The 25994-nt window shown below is 39.2% G+C and overlaps 1 protein-coding gene across 5 annotated transcripts in view; it reads left to right on the top strand.

Moving 5' to 3' along the window:
* Positions 1–25994, top strand: part of CCNY (cyclin Y) — a 120623-nt gene that overhangs the window by 53722 nt on the left and 40907 nt on the right. For 2 of the 5 annotated variants that reach the window (XM_058824677.1, XM_058824686.1), the window contains 2 exons: positions 19619–19693; positions 25370–25404. In XM_058824677.1, the coding sequence (XP_058680660.1) occupies positions 19619–19693; positions 25370–25404 (110 nt within the window). Of the gene's footprint in view, positions 1–19618; positions 19694–24074; positions 24217–25369; positions 25405–25994 lie in introns of those variants that run through there. The other 3 variants (XM_058824715.1, XM_058824704.1, XM_058824694.1) reach the window with 2 other exon arrangements.

Below are 25994 nucleotides of genomic sequence, written 5' to 3'. Positions count from 1 at the left end.
CTAAGAAAAGTTTTTCAACAATTCCCATCAGTTCTTCAAATACTTGGTTCAAGTTTGGATGTTTTAGTCAGTCCTCTTAATTTGGTGGGTACATAGTAAAGTCTGCTCTAGAAAGGACAGAGCAGAGCATTCCAGGTTATGGCAGCTCAGTTGCAACTTCTGGAAATCTGAAAGTTGTCATAAGCTCTGTGTAAGCTCTTCCTCTGAATCATTACACATGGCTATTGATTTGAAATTGTCTTGTGTTGCTTTAGTGCAGACAGTGCTTTGCTGACTGCTACATGAGCCTTGAGAAGCTAAATGGCATTCTTAGAGCAAGAAACAGCTGTTTTTCTGAAAGGCTTGAAAGTGTCAGTGGTTGAGCCATTAGGAATCTGTGAGAGAGTTGAATGTCCCTGAAGCTCAGGACTCCCAGCCTTTTGCCTCCACTGCAGTGCCAACCTTCCTGTTGCTGTGCTGAAGAAAGGACAGCACTGGAAATGCTGGTAGCTGATGGCCTGTGGGCCTGGAACACTGTATGTGCCTAAAGCATGAGACACGTGGCAGACTTTTGACATGGGTGTCTCAAAAATTGCTCCTGTCTCTTCAGTCATCCTGGTATTTTGAAGAACTGAAATGCTGTGAACTTTCAGAATATGTTATCATATTCAGTTGAGCAGAATAACTTGTGGCATCTCTTGTCATTGTTGAAAAGTGACTAAGATCTCAAAAAGATTTCAGAAATATCAGCTGTTTTCCACTTATTTATATGGAAGCAAATTGGTGGCCAGTTGTGGAAGTTTCATTTGCATATATTAAAGAAGAAATGTAAGGTAAAAAAAGGTCGAAATGAAAACATTCATAAATGTTTTTCAGTATGCAGATATGATCGCATTGAGGACAAATAGTTTTCTGCTTTTGAAGTCATACAGATTGGAGACAGCCTCAAGTTTTAAAGCCTGAGAAAGAGAAAACAAACATGATGCTCATGATTTTTCAAAGGCTGATACATTTCAGCTGGATTCAGCTTGCTAGTGCTTCTGCTGTAAAAATATGTCGAGTTGAACCTTGTCTCTTTTCTATGCTGTTCTTCAGTTCTACGAGTCTTCAAACACAATAATTGGAACTTTTCTTTAGACTGCAAATTGAATGTTGTAACTTCTTCTGTGGTATTTTTCAAAATCTTAGCCTGTCAATGAAAACAGACTGACTTTATTGAGAACTGAAAAGCTGTCATTTGCCTCAAGACCAGGGCACACAGAAGAGTGATAGATAAAGGGAACAGAAGACCTGTCTAACACTTCTGTCACTGGGACTACTGGTGTGGTACATGCCTGAGCGCTTATTGACAAAAGGCTAAGGTTCAGCTGGTCCACAGATTTCAGAAAAAGCTGCCAGCAGCAGTGACGTCAATGTCAGTTCTGGTGACTGTATTTTACAGTGGCTGATCTGCTGGTATTTGGACTGAAACCACTGAAGTTATTGGATAGTATAAATTGGTGTAAATCCATTAACTTTTTTTTTTTTTGCTTTGTTCTTACTTATGGCAGCACCAAGCTCAGACTGTTGTATAATGTCATGCATGTTGTAAATTTTTTTAAATTTTACCCACCTGCCTTTTTGGCCTTTGGTTTTTTTGGTAGCTTTTTTGATGCTGTGAAGGAACTCAATTGTGATTTTGCCTACATGGATGTGTACTTTGGAGAAATATGCTATCGAGCTTTTGAATGTGTAAGAAGTGGCAGGTTTTCAGGCAAGCCTCCAAATCCCTCCCACATATCTGGAGATTATATAATCAAATTGTGTGTTTCATGTTGCTAGGACAAAGTAGAAACAGCAAGTTGAAGTTCTCATTTTTTAAAAGAAGGCTGTGAGGTGCCAAATTTTGCAGCATTATTACAGCAAAAGTAGAAGGGAATTTTTTGAGGGGATGACAGGGATGAAGTACAGATTGGATCCAGACTGGTCACAGGCAGTAGGTAAAGCTGGTCAGTCAAGCCATTTTTCTTCACAACTCAGATGTGACTGAGGGGCAGGCAGAGAAAGACAACTCTATTGCTTTCTAGACAAGAGAGTTTTCTTATGCAAGTTCTCAGAGCCCAGTTGTGTCATTCAAATCATAATACAGCACTGTAAGGCAGTGAGGGAGCATTTTAACATCATAGCTTGAGGATTTTTTGTTTATTTGTTTTATGTTCCATTTCTAATTTGCTGCTCTAGCTGGCAATGATCATGATTTACAAAGTGTGGGAAAACTCTTTTTAAAAATGTGTGTCAGAATGCAAACCTTACTTTGAACATTTTTCTGTATCTAGTTTTTAGAAATATGAACTTGTGGCATTTTGAAAAACATTGACAGAAATTATTTCACCAGGGTCTTGGTATGTTTAAAAAAGAGTAGCGGTTTTGATCTGCATTTACTGGAGTGTTAAAAGTTTATCTGTGTCTCACTGAGCAGTGCTGTTCTTTAGGTGTGTCAGGCAGCCTGGTGTAGGCACCTGGTGAAGTCAGGATCCACTCCCTCCATGCAGCCAAAGCTTTGTTGAAACATCACTTCCTTGTATAGATGCATTATAAGCTGTACATTGAATAACATGTGAAATAAATATCAGTAAAAGTGTTCACCAAGAGCTTCTAGATACTAACTGGAGTTAGCCTGTGGTTTGGCACCTCCCCTGCCCATTGCTGGGTGAGCTTTCACATGATAGTAACCCAGATGGAAACTGAAATCTTGTGTTTCTTGTGTTCTTTCATGGAAGTACCTACAAAATGCTGTGCATTTAATCCACGTTCAAGAAGAAAAAAGAAAGCAACTCAAAATAGGGTAACACTGCAAAACCTAAAGCCTGCCTTCATTTCTACCCAAAAGTAATTTTTTCTGCAGAACTTAAAAAATCTTGTCATTGTTTTACAAATGTTCAATCTGTGGCTTTAGGGTAAACCTATACCAGTAGGAAAAAGAAGGTTCATTAATTCCTGTTGGGCTTGTCCAGATCCTTAGGCAATTTGCAGTGGATGAACATGTATTTAGTTTGAAATGGTGTGTAAGCATTGTTGTTCCAACCAGCAGAACTGCAGCATGGCAGTGCACTGACCTCAGAGGTAACTGGGGCAGTAACGTGGCCTGTAGCAGATCAATAATTGAGCCCTTACTGAACATTTGGTTTGGACTTGTTTCACTTTGGACTGTTTTGATTCCTGCAGCTGATGTACAAGACATGCAGTACTTCCCTTTTCTGCTGCTTTCCAGAACTGCCAGAAGGACAAATGCTTCTGAGGAGGAAGAGCACAAAGGTGCTCTCTGAGGGTGGAAGTCCATATGCTGCCATAAATCTGATGCTGGCTGGACAAGCAGTCTGATTCAGTGGAGACAAGTTAATTAGTGTTAAACTGCAAGGCAGTGACAGCTTTGCTCCTTGCTTAAAAACTACATGCTTGCCTAGAAAATTCCCAGCTTTGGGTTCAGGTAATTTAGATGTTTTGGTAGCTCTCAACAATAAAGGAACTATTTGGTTTAATTTAAGATGTTTATTTTATTGGTTTATCAGATTGCAATGTACCAGGAATTTTATGTGACTGGTGCCTGAAGTTCTGTCAGGCCTTCTTGCCTGTCTCCTCCGTGAGCCAGTGGCAGAATAATAAAACAGGAACATAACAATATTTGCCTTAAGGCTCCACCCTGGGAATTCCCTGAAGTGTTACTATGCACTTTCCAAATATTAGTGAATTTGTCTTCTAGGAACCTCTGTAATCCCTTTTGAACCCATTGGTGCTGTAAGAACTTCAGTGGTGTGTGGAAAGTTGTTATACAGCATTAACGCTGCTAAGGAGCCTCCTCCTGTTGTGCCATTTGAGTATGCCCCTATCTGATTGCTTTTTTTCCCCAATTCCTACAATACATTTCCTCAGAAGGAATATTCAAAGCTTATAACATTGAAGAGGAATTTTGAATGTTTTTTCTTGTCTGCCCAAATTTTTGCATTTATCTGCATCTACTATTTTATCAACCAGTAACTAAGATATTTTTCACAGTTGATGCCATTTGTGATGTTATGTCCTGTCATCTGCAGATTTTGCCATCTTACTGAAATCCCTTCATGGTTTTGAATGTGCTGAAAAATGACAGAACAGTTGTTGAAAAGTGACCATTTCATCCTGTGCTTCTTTTCCCAGCATTTTTGCAATTTGTTCCTGGCCTTTCTGAGCTCTCAGTGTTTGCTTAGTTTTAGAAGCAAGTGGCCTCGTTAAAGCCTTTTGGTAGTCTTAAGCTGTACCAGAGGAGGTTTAGGTTGCACGTTAGAAGGAATTTTTTTTGCAGAAAGGATGATTAGACATTGGAATGGGCTGCCTGGGGATAGGTGCAGTATTTAAGGAAAGAATGGACATGGCACTCAGTGCTGTGGTCTAGACATGGTGGGGGTCGGTCATGACTTGGACTTTATTATCTCAGAGGTATTTTCCAACCTGATTGGTTCTGTGATTCTGTGTATCTGCCAGATCTCCGTTACGTAAGTGTTTTTTATCCCGTTAAGGATAGGACTTAAAGTCTGAGAGATGTAAGCTTCCATTACAAAAGCCTGCTCAATTTTCCCACTCTGTATCTGGATCCTTTCAGTATCAGGACACCATGGTTCTTCAGAAGGGTAGGACCTCCAGGTCTTCCTATGACATGTTAACTTTTCAAGTGACTCCTGCATATATGAAATTGTATTTTTTTTCACTTTTAAAGAGCAGTCAGAGTTGAATTTGGTACATGCTTCTGTACATACAACACATGCCAGTAAAACCTCTCCTATGATGTGAACTGACACATTTTAATGAAGAAAACTTCTGATAATATTTGAGATGAAAAACTGCTGTCCTGAGTAAAATGGCTCACTGTATTTAATTTTCTTATTGGCAGATTAGAGATAGGCCTTTGAATTGGAAAAATTTCACGTCTGCTTAGCAATTGCTTAAACATTTAATCTCTGGTATGACTAGATGCATTTCTGGCAGCTGTACAAATCACTAATGATGTGGTTATTCTTCCCTGTCAGTAGATACCATCAGTAGATTGTCTTGGAGGAGACTTGATGAAATCAGTCTGATTGGCATGCTGCATTAGGTATTCTCTGTTCTGATTTAATACATTGTCTTTCTGATTCTCTTTTCTCATAGCAACTCTTAAAGTGTTCTAGGCTCACGTGTGGTGGTTTGAGCTGTTATGTGGTAGCAATTCACCTTTGCTGCTTTTGATGTGTCTAATGGGTTGAGCATAGGTCTGAATCTGGCAATGAACATTTGAACACATTGAGCTATTAAAGGCAAAAAAAGCTCAGAGGAATTGAACTTGGTGAATTAAATTAGCATTTCCCTGGTAGGCAATAATAGGAAGTTTTTGTTCAAAAATGTTACACTACATATGGCCTGACATTTGGATGTATCTTTCCAGTAGCCTTGGTACCTGGAACAGTTCCCGTGATCTGGAAATAAGATACTGCCTAATAAGTAAGCAACAACGCTTAGTGTCAATGTGAATAGTTAGAAGCATGGCTGGGTTAGTGTAGTGTGTTATTTTACATATTTTTTAATTAATTTCCTGGTAAGGTTGTCAATAAATGTATCAGGAAAGATGAGGGACGTCTGACTGTGTCCGTCTCTGCACCTGAGGGAGAACAGAGACCAAATTGTTTGATATTACTTGACATTTCAGTAGGTCCTCTCCTGAATCTGGAAGGCTTCTTGGGGCAACAGGTATTTCTGAAAAATGGATCCAGATGTTCAAGCAAACTTCATGTATACTCATGGGTTTGAGGAAAGGCTTAAAAGATTAATGAAGAGAAACTGATTCTGAAATTTTCAAGATTAAACAGAATCAAAGAACTTTATTCTGTCTTTCCCCGATTTCTTATATGCCCATGTGTTGTTTTTCAACAGGGCATCCTGTACTGAGAATGGACTGTAAGTAATGCATCAGTCAGTGCAGAGGAGAGCTTGTCTGTAGGAATCCAGTGGGATTTGTTGCTGAAATAAAGGTGTTATATGGAGGACATCAAGAGAGAGTGGGATGTGAAGACAGAGTCCTGCTTTGTTCATAATTCATAGTGAGCAGTCAGCAGCCTGTCCTGGGTGACTCAGTCAAATCAGAAATCTCTGGGTTTATAACCAAGAGAAGAGTAATTTGTGTCAACCTTAGCTGACTGCACCTTGCTTTAGACTGAGTTTGTCACCACTGGATCCAGGTATAGACAGTGGAAATGGGTCAGTATGTCCAGGGTATGATGCATCTGTTCTATCCCAAATATTTGTTTTACGATTTTGTGAAATAGCTGCTAAACAAATGCACTTTTATAAGTGCTTACTTTGTTTATTGAGGGGCTGAGTTAGACATCTAAAAAGCAACTATGAAGTTTGAGCAAGATAGTCCTGTGACACCCTGAGTATGTGCTCTTCTTTTTCTGGCTGCTTAGATTGATGCTTGGAGTCAGTTCTACAGAGCTGTGGGCTAAGTGCAGAACGGCTCTGGGATTTTAATGGGACATTGCTTTTATTCCTTTACCTCAGTTCCTCGCGCAGGTATCCCTGTTCTGGGTTTGGTTTGTAAGGTTTTATCTGCCTGGATTTAGAATGGCTGCATTACGTGATCAGGTCAGCCTCAAGACCTGAGTACTACATGTGATGGCACCTGACTTGGAGGAAAAAAACCAAGAAATAGGAAATTGCTTTTATCCTTTTTTCAGTTGTCCAGGGCTTTTATCAAGAGCTGGAAAGCTGTAAAATATTGAATCTGAAACTAGTTGCTGCACTGTGACTGGGTGTTACTAGTCTTGGGCATTGAGCCAGTGTAATCTCGGAAATAATTTTGTGTTTGGGACAAGGACAGAACATTTCTGTAGGATTTAGACTTAAAAGTAAATTTAAGATTTTTCCGTGGTTGTTTAGAGCTATTCAGATATTCAGTTTAATATGTTAAATCATGATGAAGATAGATGGCAATGTTTGAGATGGCTATAAATTTTCAACAAATAAAATATCAGTGTACTGCTTTTTACCTCGCTGGGAATGGTAGCTCCTATAGTGAGAATTCATAACATATTCAGTTGTTGTAAGGGGCTTCCTCAAGGTCAGCACTTAATGACTCTGAGCTGACTCTTCTGAGAGCAGATGTTTATTGAAGAACTGAAAGACTTAAAATAACTGTCAATTAAAGATCTCTGTCTCTTTTCTTCAAAGTTCAATTATCAATTTCCTTCTTCTTGCTCTTTTTAGTGTGCCTGGTGTATCGGATGCATGAGTGTGGAAGTTGCAGGTTTCCGGTTTTGGAGGGTGTAGTGTCTGGAGTCTGGGTAATAATGACATGGCAGCATCTGAAGTGGATGCATGTTCAGGAATCAGGGAGGTTCCTGTTCTGCCATCAGCCTGCAATGGGACTGAGCCTTCTGGGCACACACAGGGCTGCACGACAGCTGAGTAATGCACCTGTGCATGGGCTGTAACTGAGTATGTTTATGGGCTTTTGCATACATTGACAGATGTAGAGATTCACTGATAGAGGTTTGTAATATCAGTTGACTTTCAGTTTTAGGTGATAATTTTTATGTATGATTTTGACACTGTATCTTGGTAGCTTGGTGATTTGGTTGCCATGTGAATACAAATCTGCAGGGGAAAAATTGAAAGCCTGTTATCAAATATCCTCCTCAGAAAATACTGCAAGTTATATTTTTTGCATCTTAAGAAAGCAGCTCCTGTCCCTGAAGTCAGAAATGTACCTTTGCAAGTGTTGTATAATACACTTGCACTAAATTTTCCGAGAAGCCAGGGTTGATATTTTTCTCTTTGTATTTCACAGATTACCTACTTACTTTAACTTTGGGTCACGCAGCTCAGTAGGGAAGCAAAGAAAAGAAGAGAGCCTGGCACGATGCTATTTTCACTGGCACTTTTAAAAATCATTTCTGTAAGGGAATGAGGAAGGGTAAACTCGTCCTACCCTGCTGGGCTGGTGAGAGCTCCTCAGAGCTTCAATCAATATCATAAGATGCCTTTGTCCAGATGTAGAGTTGAGCTGCAGCTCAGGCTCCTGTGCCCTGGTTTGCAGAATATAATGACTCTTAAGTCATGCATTTTCTTACTGATTTGTATGGCAATAATGTCTGTATTTTGAGGAATGGCGAAATGCATGGACCTTGGTGCAAAGCTGCAGGTAATGCTTCAATCTAAGATTCAAACTCATAATGTCAGCTGTGAAATGATGATTATGCTGCTGAGTTTGTATTGATCTGTGTCTTTAAGTAAAATTGCTTCACTTTGCTGTAGGTTATCACAGCACTTCTGCTGACTGGTATTGTGTGTTTGCCTCAGTGACAAAAATCCCCTACCAGCTGCTAACCAACCTCTAGGTTAAATTTGTGGCAAGAGCAGCTGGGTTCTCAGCCAGCCTCTCTTGGGGCATGGATGGCTTGATGTCTCTTGGTGGGAGAGCATGGTAATACTGTTTCAAGCAAGTGATGTAATTTGGTGCGGCATCAGCTGGTGTAATTTGTTTAAGTCTGTAATGATACTGTGTTTAAAAGATTTTTACATTTGTCAAGTAAAGTTGGTATCATAATGGGTGGTGACTGAATCATAATTTTTTTTCTGATACATGTATGTGAAGAAAAATAACTTGGTATTTTTTTAATTAATAATTTTTAAAAGTCTTTCACAATGCTTTATGTTCCCTTCTGTCTGCCTTTGAATGTGATAGGGCAGAATAATTAACTTTGAATTGGTGGATAACTTAAGTAGAAGTTTGTTAGGGAGAAACACTAAGCACTACAAATGCTAACAAGGACATTAGAGAAATGCGTAAATTTCAGTTCGGGGTTAATAGGACATGGCTTAGTTACTTTCATTGCTACATTTGCTTAAGGGGAGCACAAGTGATGTTGACAAAGCAGGAAATAGTTAAGGTGTTGATAAATCCTGCTAGAGACAGGTGATGTAGCAGTTCAGGTGGTGACGTTCTGCTGCTTTATGTAGAAATGCACTTGGAGACCCCAGCCTGTATTCCTGAAGTGGGCACAGTGATAGGATCACCTCCAGTGTGCTCTAGCTGGCATTTAATCAAGGAAGGTTACTAAGAGAGAAGGTGGAACTGGGAACTTGGGTACTGTGTTCTCAAGTGCCCGCAAGTGTGGTCTAGTAACAAAATGAACAGATTATCAGTGAGAAAATGAGCAGTGATGGGCAATGTGTGCAGCAAAAGCCCAGGAGTGCAAAGCAAGATGCTTTAAAATGGGCACTGGAGTTTCTCTCCCCAGCCTACATTACTTGAAGGCAGCTATATCATATATGATTATTGGGGGGAAAAAAGGTTTTGTGGAAGTGTTCTTATCTATATTACTTGTAATATTTAGAGTGGACCATGCTTCTGAAAAAATGAGAGCAAGCCTTACCCCGTGTTTGTATTCCAACAGCAGAGCTGGAATGCCACACACATTCCTTGCCTGTTGGTGAGAAGTGTTCAGAGCAGTTTTGCTTGGCTTCAGCTGTGTGTCCGTGGCCATGTGCTCACCCAGATGAACTGAGGCAGGTGGCTGTGTGAGTTCTGAGACCTTTGAGGGAGGCTGCTGCATCTGCTGGGTCTGGCTCAGGCCACCCCTGTCTGCTGGGCTGAAACCTGCTCAGTGCCGAGGAGTCAGAAGCTATGGGAGCTCTTGTGTGTGATGAGCTCGCAGGACTCCACTTCTGTCCAGTGCAAGCTTTTCATTCCCAAAGTCATGTTACACAATCTCAGTATGATGAAAATGGTGTTTCAGAGTGAATTTTTGTCCATGAAAGCCTGTGATGTCCTAGGGAGTGTTCTTCCTCAGCTCTGGAGTCAGTTTGTGTGTATTTCAGCATGTCTGCTTGACATCCCTGCATATCCTGCATATAAACAAGTTTTGGGCCCCGTTGTGATTCTTGGGCTAGGTTCTGTTGAAATCTTCCTTAAAAAAAAAACCAAAAAAACCAACAAACCCAAAAATTAATTATTTTTACAAGACTGGTGGGAGGCTCTCTGTGAGGACAGTGTTCAATTAAAGGGTTGTCAGTGTCCTTTACCCTGTAGCATGCCTTGGGCCTGCTGTCAGGAGGAAAGGTGGACATGCTCACACATGTGCTTGTCACTGTTCTTATTAATTTTAACAGGAAACTGAAAATCTTAAAGGTGCCATATTTGAGAAGTTGTTTCACTTTGCTGGCCTTAGGTTTTTAGTCAGATAAGCAAAGGGAAAGTGACATTCTTGTATGTCAAGATTTTTTGATCTAAAGAAGTGGCTTTTAGAATAGACATTGTTCTACATTCCATTATTGTATTTTATTTTTCTTACACTTCAGATGTTTTAGGGTAATGTAAAATGAATCGTGCTTCATGACATTAAGGTGCTGGAGTGTGTCCAAAGGGCAATGAAGCTTCTGAAAGGACTAGAATACAAGTGTTGGGAGAAAGGGGCTGAGGGAGCTGGAGGTGTTTGTCCTGGAGGAAAGGAGGCTCAGGGGAAGATTCTCATTGCCCTCTACAACTGCCTGAGAGGAGGCTGTAGCCAGGTGGGAATTGGCCTCTTCTCCAAGGCAGCCAGTGATAGGACAAGAAGAAATGGCCTCAAGTTGCACCAGGGGAGGTTTAGATTGGGTATTAAAAACCAGTTCTTTACTGGGAGGGTTGTCAGGCATTGGCACAGGCTGCCCAGGGAAGTAGTTGTGTCACTATAGAATCACAGACTGTTGAGAGGTGGAAAGGACCCTAAAGATGATCCAAAACCAGCCCCCTGCTATGAGCAAGGACATCTTCCACTGGAGCGGTTTGCTCAAGTCCTTACCTGGCCTGGCCTTCAGCACTGCCGGGGCTGGGGCATGCCCATCCTCCCTGGGAAATCACAGTTAGGTGCTCCTTGGAGCTGTAGACTTGAAGACAAGGTCTACCTGTTAGCCTGACTCCAGCCTGCTTCATGTCCTCAGTTATCTCCATGTTTAGGTCCTAGAAGGAAATGACCCTCACTGGGATAGGTCTTTAATTTCTGCGGTGTGCACACCTTGAAACATGTTCCGAAGATTGGAACAGTGCAAAAGGAAAAACTTGCAAGTTTTGAGCATTTTTTCCCCCTTTCAATCCTTGGTTCTCTAGGGCTGCTTAAATATTTGCAGTCCATTATTCATATAGCTTACTTTCTAAAATAATGGAATAAATTTCAGTGTTTTTTAAGTAAGTCTGTTTTGACTATCAGTTCTTCTTTGGTACAATAAGAAGAAAAAAAGGACTGAGTAATGCACTTAAATTTCTCTTTTGCCTTTTCATTGCTAATTTCTACAGTTACTCAGTCAAAATTTTTCTTGACCAAATTTACTGCTAGGGTATTAGTCCAGGCTGAAAGACTTAAAAAATTAACTTTAAAAGCATACATTGAAATCTTACAAAGCAGAAGCATATATTCTTCCAGCTGGTATTTGTGTTCACATTAGTATTAATCTCAGAATACTTTTTACTTGGATTTTCTCTATGATTTTAACTTCAACAAGAAATAGTATTTAATGTCTCCATCTTGAGGCATTGCTATTCAAGAAATGTTTTTATTTTCTTGGGGCTTTGCTGTGGAACTTGGGTTACCTGAAGGTCATGCAGCTGTATTTGAAGCCCTGTCTTTGTAGGCTTCACTGAACTGTGTAGCCTGTCAGTGACAATACTGTCCCTGGAGGGATCTTAAAGATTGTGCTTGTGGCACTTGGGGACATGGCTGGGCCATCCAAGTGGTGGACTTGGCAGTGCTGGGTTGATAATCTTGAAAGTTTTTTCCAACCGAAGTAATTCTATGATTCAATGATTCTGTGTTGGACTCAAAAGCCAGAGGAACAGTATTTGAGTATGATGGAAATACATGTATGCACAGTCATGTGTGTTGTGTGAAGCACTTTTTACAGTGGACAGTTGTATTTAAATAAGGGGAATGCTCTGGATTTAATAATAGCACAAAATTGTTGCTCTCTTCAGTTCATGCTGAATTCTGCATATAATGGGGAGAAATAGTTTTTCCTCTCTATTTTCCTGTGGGGAAGGGAATGAAGAAGTGTTTGCATTAGTAATTTTTTTCTTGTCTTCTTGTATCTTACATATCAATAAAACTTTTTAAACTAATTTTGGTTATAGTTAAAAACTAATAAGTGCAGTACTGAAATGTCTGAAAAACTTCCATGAGATGAGCTTGAGAGGGAAAAGATGTATTTATTACTATCTTTCATGTTCTAAATGCAAGGAGACATTAAACAAGAGACTTATGAATCATGTAATGTCAGATCATTTAATTTGCTCTTGAAATGTGTCTAGTTAGTTTGGAGAGACTGCTGTGTAAGGGAAAGCAAATCCTGATAAGTGATACAAAACTAACAATTCTGGATACAAACCTTGTATTTCACCCTGTGGAAAGTTATATCTGTGATTTGCTTCTAGAAGAGAGAATAAATATAGCTGTGCCCAAAAGAACTGCTCTGGGCTGTCACTTGGCTGACTGGTCAGGCATAACTGTACAGAAATGAGCATTATTTGCCACAGAGGGTTTCTTTTATTGACGAACTCTCTCAGCCTCCCTTGAAAGCTGAGATCAGAGCAGAGCCTGGAACAGTCACCATGTAATTGGAACTTGCTGAGAAATGTCGTGCCCTCGTTTGCTTGGAATGGTAGGCTGAGAATGCCATAGCTCCAGGATAGCAAAGATCACATCCAAGTTTTTCCAGCAATCTAGCCAAATCTGAAGGAGTTTATGCTTCCAGCCAATTGGCTCTTGAAAGCCTTCCAAATTCCAACTTTCTTTTCTTTTAATTATTCTCGTTAAAGTCTACTAGAACACGATCACAAACATTTGTTCTTGCAGGAATACTGCATGCAGCTGAGAGGCATCTTCATTTGTGGTGGGTTAGTTGCTGCTTAGATTAGAATTGAAGTATTGTAAAAAGTTGCTGCTGGATCTTGTAGTCTGATAGTGCTGAATCTTTATGCTGTGATTGTGTGGTGTTTGAATGACGTGAGCTGAAATTTGTAGTAATGGATCTCACATCTCAGAAATTTTAGTGTAAAAACAGGTGCAGTTACAGTGAAATCAGCCTATACAATTCAGTCTTGTTTTGGCTTGAAAGTTTTGAAAACCTCTGAACAGAAAGCACCCCAGTGCTTTATTTATTTATCCTAGTGTATTATTTTAGTCACAGTGTTTTATGCATCCCACATTTTGGAGCCATTGATGTACAGAAATCTCAAATGGAAACTTTACTGCTAGATTTAGTCATAGGGCTTTCCAAATGTAAAGTTTTATCATACCTCTTTTGCCTAAATTATGGTGCTTTAAAATAAAGTCAAAGAATATGGATAATAATGGTGAGAGATAGAAACAAGATTGAAAAAGGCTTTGCTCTCTATTTTAGTCTTTGTTTTTAGTCTTCATTTGACTAGAGACAGATGAGGGGCATCCTCTTAGCTGAGGTGTCCTTTTAACTCTCACCAGCTCCTCAGGGAGTGCTAATAACATAATAATGTTTAAGGGTGTATTTTCATTATTGTACTCATGGCTAATTGCTGTTAATTGAGGAGAGCAGCCCACTAGAGTTAGAAAGTAGCAGAAAGGAAAAAGGCGTAATGAGACTTTGGGAATTTATTTCAGCATTTTTTTCTAGGTTCAGTGTTGGGAAACTTATCTCCCTATCTGTGCTTGTAGAATACAGATTTGTTTCTCTTCCCACAGATGGCATCAGCTCATTCCTATGGGCTGGTACAGTGAGGGCAGGAGCACCAAGCTCCCTCTCTCTGCCAGCTGGACAGATTACCCCTCAGGTGCTGCTGGTGCAGAGGTGGGCATGGGCTGGGGAGTCAGAGCTGTGCTGGTGCCCACCCACGTCAGGGCACATGGGAAGCTCTGCCTTGGACATCCCTGTGAACATCATCCCCTTAGCTCAGGTCACCTGTGCTTCCCGTTCCCTTTGCCTCTGTGGTGATTGTTTCTCTTCTCTTCTGACACGCTTCCTTCCTGAAAGAGTGTAGGGCTTAGATGTTACTCATGGATTGCATTCTTGTAATTGCTCAGTAAGAACCCTTGTGGTGTTTTTGTTGTTTTCCACCCACTGCAGTCAGTCACTGTAGTGTCAGGCTGTGGGTGGAGAAAAGATGGCAAAGAAGTAAAGTAATTTGTGTAGTGCCTGGTCAGCTCAATTTCCTGTGCAGTATGCCCTGGACAGGTTTTTTCTTACCTTAAGTGCCTTAAAATAATTTTAAAAAATGAAGCATATGATAAGCCATTAATATGGGATGCTATTTATTTCCCAAATGGTAATGGTGGCTGTGCAGTGGCAGTGATAGGCTCTGGTGCCAGGGGCAAAGGGAAGGAAGGAGAGGATTTCACCAGGTTATTTCAGAATTGAGTAAGACTAAAACCAGTGGTTTACTCAGCTTAGACTTTATTCTGTTATCAAATCACCATCAGAGCTTTGGTGGTGCAGACTTACCTGACTTTCATTGTTCAAAAGGAAGGAAATAACATCTTGTTTTTCTAACAGAATAAACACATTTTCAGACCTGCTGCCTGTGCTGCAGCCCACGTGCGCTGTTAGAAAAGCAGTGACTGTGTTGGTTTTTCCTGTTTGTGTCATGCAGAAGCTTTGATGTGTATTGCTCTGAAGTTAGTTGCTGCAGCACACATCCTTCATTCTCTTGTCGTGCCCTCTCCTATCACGGTAAGATTCACGAGGTGAAGAAACAGTTGGGTGTTTTGTTAAAGTTTTGCCACAAAAGATTTAGTCTCATCCTTTACTGTTTTTTTTTTATCTTGTATAATGTATTCTAACCACAAGTTTGAAAATGTACCTTTTTCTGAAGAATTGCAGCAGAGCTTGGTGCAGTTTTAGAGAGTTTACAGATGTGCCACTGGGATTTGCTGAGCTTTTGTGCTTAATAATTTAAATATTGCTATTTCTGAAGATTTTATAGACCTTAGGCTTGAGGCCCCTGGGATCATCTGATCTGACCTGCATATGAATCATAAGCAAGTAGCTTGCATAAGTTATTCTTAAATTGAGCCCAAATACTCATTCTGGACTAAAGCCCAAAGATGTTTGGCTAGAGCGATCTTCTCAAAAAGGAAAACATCAAGATAAGTTGAGTGCATGTTCCTTGGGTGTGGAGCTTCACTGCCTAATTGTCCTCCCTTTTTTATCATCCAAGCTCCTAATTAATATCTTTCTTTTGGCTTTCATTTTCCACTGTTTTTGTTATGTTGTGTGTTAGATTGGAGAGAGCTTTCAGTAGTTATCAAGTTTTATGTGAAAAGCGGACACCTCATAGTTTTCCTTTTCCTTCAGCTACAGTATCAAGACTCTTAATTGAAGGAATTTTCAGCAGTCTGTCACACTTGTAGCTCACCTCTACACTCATCTAAATTTTTTTCTTACTCTTTGCTCTGCTGTTTCTGCTTTAAAAAGTGGAAGCTGAGGCTGTGTTCAGTTTTTTGTGTTTTTTTTTTTTTTTTTTTTTGTCTCAGTAATGCATTTTAAGATCTTGTTTTTAGATTTAAAATCTTGCCTGGGCTTTAGCCCAAGTCTGAAGCCAAACTGTTTTACAGTTCTCTTCTTTTTATGGCCATATTTGAATGCAGCTGCTGTAGCTTAAGGAATTAAGCTTCTCATAGTGTACAGGGTGAATCTTGTTGCGTTCTTCTGGTGGTGTCTGTTTAGTATAGTTATGTACTAAATTAAGTTATATGCGCAATCTATTCTTTTTTTCCTCAGAGTGATTTTATTTTGATGTGATGCATCAAAATGGCCAGTTATAAAAATTGTTAATATGGCTGCTGCTAAGCAAATAAGAGAATGCAGTCTTAAGTATATTTGCCTGCATTTGTAGCTGTTTTTGTCCAAATCCTCCAAAATTGTGTGAGTTCTGTTAGACACATGATCTCTTATTTGAAGTGTGCATGAGTCTGACTTTGCCTTGGCTAACCAAAAATTAGGTTTCATTTAAATATGCAGCTATCAACTAATCTATAGATATAGATATATGCCTGTGTATATGTATTTAAAGACACAAACCTTTGGTTCCTAATCTTTAGAAGACAAAAGCCCTGAAATTTTCATGGGGTACCAGACTGTTGAGGTGTTTACTGGATGTGGATTATATTTTGCCTAATTTAACAGTTTTTTTCATTTAGTAATGAAAAAAAAAAACCCTAAATTAAACTTGGAAATGATAGAAAAACATTCTAATTCTGTTCAACAGAAAAGAAAGCTACAGTGAAAGATTTGGACTAGCCATGAGACCATGGCTTTTTCTCTTTTGCAATGCTGGATAACTGTTGGAAGAAGTACCCACTGTTATTCTTTCATTTGAAGGCTGTGATGAGTTGCAGAGCAGGCTGATAGTAATGAAGAACATTTTTGTGCAGTTTTTGAGACTTAAAATTCTGGCTCTCATTTTCCTTTCTTCTGAATAACAGATTATTGCTTGTATGAGTTTAAATCTCTTTTTTTATCTTTGACCGTTTCATAACAAATGGGCAAACCTTTCCTATTATGACTGGTTTTCATGGTACTTTTCAAATACTAGAGAAAGAACTAGTAATAACTAAATAACTCAAGAAACAACTAGTAATAACACAAAAGCAGTATGAGTAATCTATTTTCTTTAGGAAGGAGTTAACCTTTTTATGGATAATGCCCTTTGTGATGAGTTACTGGCTTTAGATATTTGTGTATCATTTGATCTTTCTTCTGTAATGTGTTTTGTAGTGACAAATCTGTCAGAATTTGTTGTCACATTCAAAAAGAAAATTGTTTTAAACGTGTACAATGAATTAAGACCTGTAAGAACCACCAGAGACTGAAATCTTTCATGTTGTGAATCCATTCTAATGCTCCAGGGTGCCAGCAGTGGTGCTCTGGAGTGGTGTGGTGCCACAAGTGGGATGCTTGCGTTTGCCTGACCCTTTTTCCTGGAGGAAATGGGGTTGGCCCAGTTGCAGGTGCACACCAAGCAGTGCCTCTGCCTGCAAGCCCTGTGCTGTTCATCAGAGGGATGTGGGGAGCCAGCCTCTCTCAGCAGCACCTCCTGTCCCTTCTGCCACGCTGTGCTGGTAAATCAGGCTTTGCCTTTGCCCATAGCAGTGTTCTCCTGCTCTGAGTTCTGTGCAGGCAGTTTGGGAAGGACAGATGGATGTGTCTGGTCGTTGCTGTTGCTGGGGAGGATGTGAGAGAAGGGATGTGGAGAGAGGAGGATGTGTGCTGCTCTGTGGGGCTCAGTGGTGGGAAGGAGCCACGGTTGCTCCCTGGCTGTGGACCATTGGCTCTGCCAAGACAATTAAAAATCCCTGGACTGTTCTCTGCAGCTGCCGAGATGGGGTTTTGCTGGCCGCCTTTCAGCTCCTGTCAGAAGAGTAACAGTTTATCTAAGAGACAGTGCTTTTTGGTAGTTCATGCATTTTCCAGGCAGACTTTTAAGTCCTCTGTTGGTTTACTGCTTCTGCAAAATAGCACCTTGTAACACAGGCGTTTTTGGGAGATGCTACTTGACTGTAAGATGTGGCAATTGGTTTTTCTTTCTTTTCAGACCTGCAAACAAACTGTGAGCCTGTACCAGGTTGTTATTTTTGCTCAAGCAGATGATTTTCTAGGCTTGAAGGAAAGAAGTGTTTTTTCTGTGTTTTGCAAGCTGGATTCAGTTTTGTGTTCCTGAACCTATTTTATTGACTGAATTTGCACTTCTGTACTTTGAAATGGTTGCTGAAAAAAAAAATACTTGTAGTGTATTAAAAAAGCAAGAACTCTTTTTTTTTTTTTTTTTTTTTCTGGTGATGTATTGTGCTGATAAAAGATGAAGAGGTTGACAAAAGATAATATTGCATTTTTGCTATTTTGCATTTTTAAGTGCTGATTACTCTTCATGTAAGGAGAAGCATCTTGAATTCAGCTTAACAGAAAAACCATCCTGAAATGGAACACAGTCTATACCAGCATTGTCTATGTCAATGGATGGTTATTTTTTTCTTCTATATGTCGAAATAAGATGCATAGATTAACATGAAAACATTCTAGCTCATAGTCCCTTGAAGTCAGAACTCCTAACATAAGATGACATTCTTAGGGTATTCTCCAAACTTGTCTGATTTCTGGGACAATCAGAATAGCTTTCCCTTGAAATCCCTAGATTCCCTTTCCTTTGTGGCATGGATGATAATGATAATAGAGAAGAAGATGAGAAGACGATTTGCAGCTGAGAAGTTGCACTTGTGCATTCTCAGGTCTTCCTTGTAGAAAGATCAAATATTTTCCAGAAGTTGTGCTCAGGTTTCCAGCAGCATGTCAGGCTGCTCATCTCATGGGCTACAGAGTGCAGGGAGGTGAAAAGGAAACCAAGAGAGCATAAAATGGAAAAATACAAATAGAAGGCACATTTGTAAAGAGGTGTGCTAAGGAGAAAAATGCAGGTAAGTGGAAGACCTGGTAAATTATTAAATAGAAGGGCAAGGAGAGCAGGGAAAGGGAAAGCTACAGGGAAAGCTGTAGACAGAAGAACTTGACCCTGGGGCAAAATCACTTTGTTTTCTTTTCCTAAGACCTGGGGCTTAATTTCCAGTATTACTGAGCTTTCACAAGGATATGAAAGGGGAATGAGAGAATTGTAGAAATTCTGGGATAATCGTAGAAGATAAAAATGTCAGTGTTCCTATGTAATCTCACATAAATGCCTGCTTAAAATACAAGAGAATGTACATTTGGAAATAAAATGTAAGAGAGCTGAGGTTGAGAAAGCCACTCTGGGAGAGCAAGGAAATGCTAAAAAAATATGTACTGTTTTAGGAACATGTTTTCTAGTGGATACAGGCCTGTAAGCTTTAGCAAATGGGTAGTAGAGTGCAATTTGGGGACAAATAAATTCAATGGATTTTAAAGTTGATAAGGAAAATCATTCATAGGAGATTGTGTTATGTATGATAGATTTGAATTTGTAACTGGTAAATATCTTTTAGGACTGGTTGGCGTTTTTGGGGTTTTTTGAGATCTTTATTGTAGTTGTGGGGGTTTTTTGTTTCTTTTTTACAAATTGTTACAGCAAAGAGTGTTAATATGTGGAAGTGCCATGTTTTTCTAATCTTGATCACATAAAACACTGTAGCCTAGAGTTTACTTGTTTACATTGAGTATCAATAACTACTTTTTTTTTAAAATCATGTCTAATCTTGGAAACCTGTCTATATGTAGAGGGTTGTGCATTTGTTTGTAATATTTAATTCTTCAATAAGTGCATATAACAAGCTGTTTTCCTGTGCCAAGCTGTGGCTTTGGGGCCTGGTGGGAAGAAAGGGATGGTAAATGGGAAATTCCTGACTTCTTGTATACCAGCTTCTGAAGCTGCTTTATCTGTTTTAATCCAAAAGCAGCCCTTAGAACTGAAGTCTAATCCCAAAGCTGTGTTGATGCAAATGATTTGTGTGCCAAAAAGAGCCACTTGTGCAAAGAAGGATAAAAAAGTGGGCCTCAAGATGGATTCTGTTTTACAGTAGCTGCTTAAGTATGTAAACTTGGTCTTACTAAAAAGAATGAGAAAATCTGTGTCTGCCATTGAATAATCATAAATAGTTTTTGTGCTGTGCTTTCTTTCCAGATTTGAACATGGAATTCAACCCATCAGATCATCCACGGGCCAGTACGATATTTCTCAGTAAATCACAAACAGATGGTAGGTTACTGAATTTATTACAGTAGTTATCTCTAAACCCTCTGTTAGAATGCATGTGATAGTCCTTTAATATGCAATGGCCCCCTCTCCCCAAAAAGAGGCATTTAGAGGCATCATGTTAGTTTTAAGTAGTCACACCTTTAGTTAATTGTCTTGTCAGATCAGTAGTACAAATATGGATGGAGCTCAAGATAATTATATTTTAAGAAATGTTTTCTCTAAATTGAAAATATTTTGTCCGTTTTTTAAATTTTTTAGCACTCTGAACATTAGGCTTCTGAAAAAGGTGTAGAAAATAATTTTTTTTTAAAAATGCTAGCTTATATTAGCTAAAAAGACGTTCCGGGGTTTCTCTGATATAATTATACTGTAAATAAGTTCAGTACTAGATTTTATTAACAAAATAATTCCCATCCTACCCCATCATTCCTTTTCCTTCTCTTGCTATGGATTTTATATAATCATGTTTTTCTGGAGTTTAGTTGATTTTTTTTATACATAGACAAAATGATCTCTAAAATTAATATTTATTAAGCAAGCCTCCTGATAGAGTTTAGTAGAATAGAAGCCATTTACTGTGGCTCTTTTGTTCCCTGTTGGACATGTATGATATGTTGGTTTAGAAATAAATGAATAATGGATACAAAACACATTATTTTCTAGCCGGACTTTCAAAGCAGTTCCTGCATTTTAATTCTGACTGTTCAGCATGAATTCTTTGTCCTCCTTTCTGCTGCCTATAAATGCTGCTTTTGATTTACATAGTAAATTGCAGTGTCAAACACATCACTTGAAAAATAATGTAGTTTTCACTTACTGTATATTTTTTGCTAGTTTTTGAGCATGACTAGAACAAAGAGGATATACATTTAGACCCTAATTGAAGAGTTGATTATGTGAGTATCTCCTTTGACCTTGAGACTCTCCTTCTGAATTCAGCCCTCATTGTTTCAATGCCTCATTATTTGGGTTTGGATGCCATTTACCATACTAATCTGGTTTGGTAGTCTGGCAAATGAATATGGCAATATTTCTATAGTTGTACTATGAGGATTGATGTCTGTTTTATAGTGAATTTGCTGTGTTTTGAAACTGTCTAATCCCATATGGATGCTACTTGTTTCTTGTTACAGCTTGTTGAAAGAAAGGACAAAATAGACCCAAGTTCAACAACTAAGTTTTTGACCAGACTGGATGATTATTCTTTCTTGCGATAGGAGCAGTTAATTTATGGCAATATCAAGCTAATTTTAAGCATTTTACAAAAATCTTTACACCTATGTTAGAGTTGGTCTATGAAGCTTTGTTCTAGTTTAAGTAGTGTGAAGAACATGTTTTTGAGTAAGGGCAATGAATTCAGTGAAACATTATAGAGGTGTTATCAATGGGAGTGTAAGATCAGTTCAGCTGTCCTTGATACCTTGGAAAAAATACAGAGCCTATTTGTTTGTATAAAAATAAAAGGATTCTACAAACATTTATCTCTTGATTTGTTGCCAAGAGCTGTTGTGTTCTGGTGGGACAGCTCCCAGTACTAAGGATTTTGCTTGGCTGTACTTTGGGCCCCTTGTTGAACCAAGTGAGGTGTAGGAGTTAGCGCACTGTTCAAGGGTGCTGCCTAACCAAAATGCAATAAAGTGCTTGTTAAGAGGAAAATAGAGGGATTTTTCAGGGCAGGTAGGGCTGTCATCTGACAGGTTAGGTTACTGTGGAATCTAGGGGACCCCCAAGACTACTTCAGATGATGTAGAAGAGGAGAGCTGAGCTAGCTGTGTTGAAAACACCTAACTTGGGCAAATAACTGCTCCATTACTTGAATAGTATTGGGCTGGAAAACCTTCCTGTTGACTGTAAGATAAAATATTTCTATAGATAAGACCCGTGGACATTTAAAATGCACATTTTACAATACACAGAGAGTCAAGTGACATCAGGATTCAGGGTTTCATCCAGGATCTGGCTCTGGCTGTGAGTGTACATCTCATGGTTTTACAAAGGGAGATGGCCAAGTCCATCACTAGGTGCTAGAGTGACTTGCCAGTGTTATCTTAGGCAATTCCATGTTTGGCTCTCTGGTAGCTCTGTGCTCTTTGAGCCTCACTGGTGGTGTTATATATTTCCTTGGCAAAGCTGTGCTTGACCTGCTTGTGATCAGCATGTGAACAAAGAGCAACAAATAGAATGAGACAGGATGTGGCATCTGGTTTTATTAAGTGGTTTCTAATTGTCTTTGTTCTGTGAAGCCTGGATGCTGTGCTAAGCATGTAAATTGTCCTGCCCCTCTTAGTCAGTAGTCTGAATGGATCTTTAATTACCTGAGCATTCCATGAATCTAGAGAAAAGTTAAAATGACAATAAGTATTAATTTGATTCCTAGCTAGATGAGCTTTTCTAAATGTTTCCATCACTCTTGGGGATTTTCTAGATACTGAATCATATGTGTGGAATTCTTCCTATTTAGGGAGCTGGTACAGAATCTTGCCTGTTATGTTTTTAACTTCTGTGAGTGCTTTATGCAAGTTCTCCTTAATCTGCTGAGCTTGGCCAGTGAGCTGTGGGTGACTGGAAACCCATTATTTAGTGGGTTTTATTATTTAGTACTATTTAGGGTGTGGGGGTGAATAACCCAGGGTTTCCAAACAGCACTTCAACAATGGAACTACCTTTTCTTCATGCAAGAAGGCAGTGTTTGCTCCTCCAGGGTGCTGGTAATGGTGTTACCTGTCAGTGGGCTCCAGCTGCACCCCTCTAACTAAGATTGGGCTTTACACATTCAATGTACTGGTTAAATTTTGCAGTATCAGTGCAACAATGGGCTTCAGACAAAAAGATTTTCAAATTGTATTTATATAGGCAGGTAGAAGTGGAGTAAGCTGCTTTGTCTTTAGTGTTAGCTGGGACCAGTCTTCTCAATTAAAACAAAATTGGATGAGCTGCCAGTTATTGGGAATTCCACTTCCAAAACACAAGATGTTCCTATAATTGTAATAATGAAGAATTTTGTTTTTGATCCTAATATGATTGACATTAAAGTAAATGTATAGAAATGGCACAGTGAGAGTTCTTATTACAGCACAATGAAAAATACATATATACATACAAATACACACAGATGCCTCTGTGTGTATTTCCTCATTCCCTTTAAATTTCAGGGTAAATTCCTCCTATTGCAAAAGCTCAACAGTAAAAGTTGAAAGTTTCTGCAGCAACAGGAGTAGGTCATTAACTGCAGAATGAGGAAAACTGAGATAATTTGGCACCATCTCAGGCTCTACTTGAAGAGTTTATCTTTCAAGTTTTATAATATTTAAAAAAAGTAGTAGTTGAATTGTTTAAACTGACTCCAAATCTGTTTGACTTCACGTCATGAAAACCCCATGCCTGAAATCCAAAATCCTGGAGTTGCAGTTAGGAGTTTATGCTGCAAAATGCTGGTTCATTCTAACATGATGGTTTGGCTTGCTGCAGACCACACTGATTTGTGTGAGCAGCAAAGCATTTTTTATCTGACTGAAGGCAAGTGATGGAATTACCTCTTTATAGTCATTTTGCCTTGTGCAATAGTTGGCTTCCCCTTGTTTAAAATGGGGATTGTGATTATAAAAGAATGGTTGGGACAGAATGTGTTTCTGCTCTGCCTGACTCCCCACTGGTACGTGTTCTGGAGAGAGCTGAGCCTTACACTGTGGCAGAGTGAGCCAGAAGCACGGAAAGGAGCAGCTGCCTTCCTGGAGTGCCTCACCTGAGAGGCCAGGCTAACTGAATTTCTGTTCTATGGGGACACAGGGAAAGGAGGTCAGCATGGTGCTTGCAAGATGTGCACAAGAAGTGCTTCAGAGGCAAAAGGGAGGGGTTTTTATAAATATTTTAACATGTTCTTCTGGAGACTGGCAATAGCAAATGGGATCGAGCTGTGAGTGATGTTCTTGCTTTGGGTAGTAGAGGATTGTACCTTTATGGGGAATTGAGTAAGGGATACAAATACAGAAGAAAAAAATCTAAGGGGTATAAAGGTCATTAAAATGGAATTTGGAGTATATGTGCCAGCTGGCTTTGTAGGATTTGAAGAACTTAGAATGTGGTATAATTATTTGTGATTAAAACTGTTAAATACTTAACTGTGTTCAAAATTTCACTGTTACTAGGTATGAACTTTGAGTTAAGCACTATATTAGGTTTGCACACAGCTTATCAGAGTTGTTTACTGCCTGTACACTGCAATATGTGATACTGGACAAATACTTTAGCTGTTCTTAGAAGTACCTACCATCATTTTATGTTCCCCTGTAGATGTCTTATGTGTGGTGATAAATGCAGTGTGTGGAACTTAAGTGTAGTGCAGTGTTTTAGCAGGATTTCAAGCAGTTTAACAATTTACTAGATCATCAGAACTTTTTTGCTGTTCGTGTTTAATTCTATTTTTTATACAATGTCCATAATTGTGGATTTGAGCATATTCTAAGTGACATGGCTAACATCTGTCATGTATGATTCTCCTTTCTGCTCCCTGGGAGGAAAATTATGTAAGGATTTTTCAAAGTATTTTCTTATTTTTTATTTTCATTTTATGTCTGCATTAAACACAATTATTTCACAGTATTCACACATACAGCCTTGTTTATGTGAGATTGCTTGCTTATAATAAATCACAGAAAATGGCTTCTCATCCAACAGGGAATGGACAGGCTATCCCACCATTGTGAACACTCTTATTTTGCTAAGTGCATTGGTTTGCATAGCTTTCAAATCATGATGCACCAAAGTGCATTTAATCACCTACAGCATGAAACCATTATTATTTTAATCCTGCAGCTTGATTTATGTGTTAGTAACCTCCAGAGTTGTATCCTAAATGCTGTGGTATTTTCACTGGAACAGAGCTCTGCAGGCTCTCTATGGGGTGAGTTAATTGGGCAAGTGCTTTAAAAAAATGAAATAAAGTATGTATAATCAGCTGTAATGAGCATTTTCCTGACAATTAAGACTTTATACATCTATTTCCTTTTTTGTTGCTATTTACTTTCTGACTGTTTTGGCTAATTGTGGCTTTGACTTGCAACCATTGCTTGTGGTGACTGGTTCATACTCACTAAGGAAATAGATTTTCATTGTTACATCCAACATGAATAATAGCTTCAGGCTTGTGCCTGATCATTATAGGGGGCAGTGGTGTAATCCATACAGTTTTAAGGCTTCTCTGTGGGAGTTAGTGCACAGTAAGCTGTGATGAGAATTTGCTAACTCCGTGGTGTGGCTGTTTAGGTGCTTTCATACCTGCAAAGTAGTGTAGGCCACTTTGCAGCAAGGTGCCTTGGATGAAGGCACTGGTGGCTCAGGAGTGCCCACACAGAGAGCTGGGCAAGAATGGCCAAGCCACTGCTACCTTGGATTGCAGCTTACTGCATATTAGCATGCCCATGTGGGCCAGCACCTGGTGAAGTATCCCAATGGATGAGAATTTTAACCCATCACCACGCTAGTGAACATAAATGCCTTTATGCATACAGATATGTGTTTCTTCTGTGTTTGCTATATAAATATACTTGGTTAGTGCAAAAGCAATTATAATGTTGCACGTAAATAGCCGCCTGTTCTTTTTATTATAAATGGTGTATAAGAAGCTTAATCAGGAAAAATAGTCATGTAATATTTCTATCATATTTTGTGTTTTTGCAGTGAGAGAAAAACGCAAGAGTCTCTATATAAACCACGTAAGTGAAAATGCCTCGCTATGCAGCTTTCTCCTTGTTGTCTATATTATAAATGAGAGTTATCACACGTGATTTCCACATTGCTGAGAGGGTGCTGATGCTTCACATGTTTCTTGTGCATCAGGATCCTGAAGTGTAGGCCTTGACTATTGAGTTAGTGGAACAAATATGTTGATTTTAAGACAGTATTATGCACACAAGCAGTGTACATAGGTAATTGGTATCTGGGAAAAAGAGCTGCACACGTTGCTATGATTTTTAAAATTACTACAGAAGCTCTTGAAACTTTAGATTACATTTGTATCCAAGTTTGCATTGGCAGACAACTACAGCATTGGATATTTACACGGTTGTTCTGAAGTGTTGATGCAAGGTAAATGTGAATTGACATGTGCTACATGCGGAGTATGAAGACAGGGGGTTGATATGCTTATATACCCTGGGCATTTTTCAATTCAGTTCTCTTCTGTTTGAATCAAATTCTCAGTGAAGCTGAGAGCAAATGCCCTGTAGCCTGCTTTGGTACAGGAACAGGTTCTTCACCTCAGTTAGAATTGTTTGTACTGCTGAAGCACCTGGAACCAGTGTGT

The sequence above is a fragment of the Ammospiza caudacuta genome, chromosome 1 (genome assembly GCF_027887145.1).
Source record: "Ammospiza caudacuta isolate bAmmCau1 chromosome 1, bAmmCau1.pri, whole genome shotgun sequence".
NCBI lineage: Eukaryota > Metazoa > Chordata > Aves > Passeriformes > Passerellidae > Ammospiza > Ammospiza caudacuta.
The sequence above is the reverse complement of the archived record's forward strand: the minus strand, read 5'-3'. Positions and strand labels throughout refer to the sequence as shown.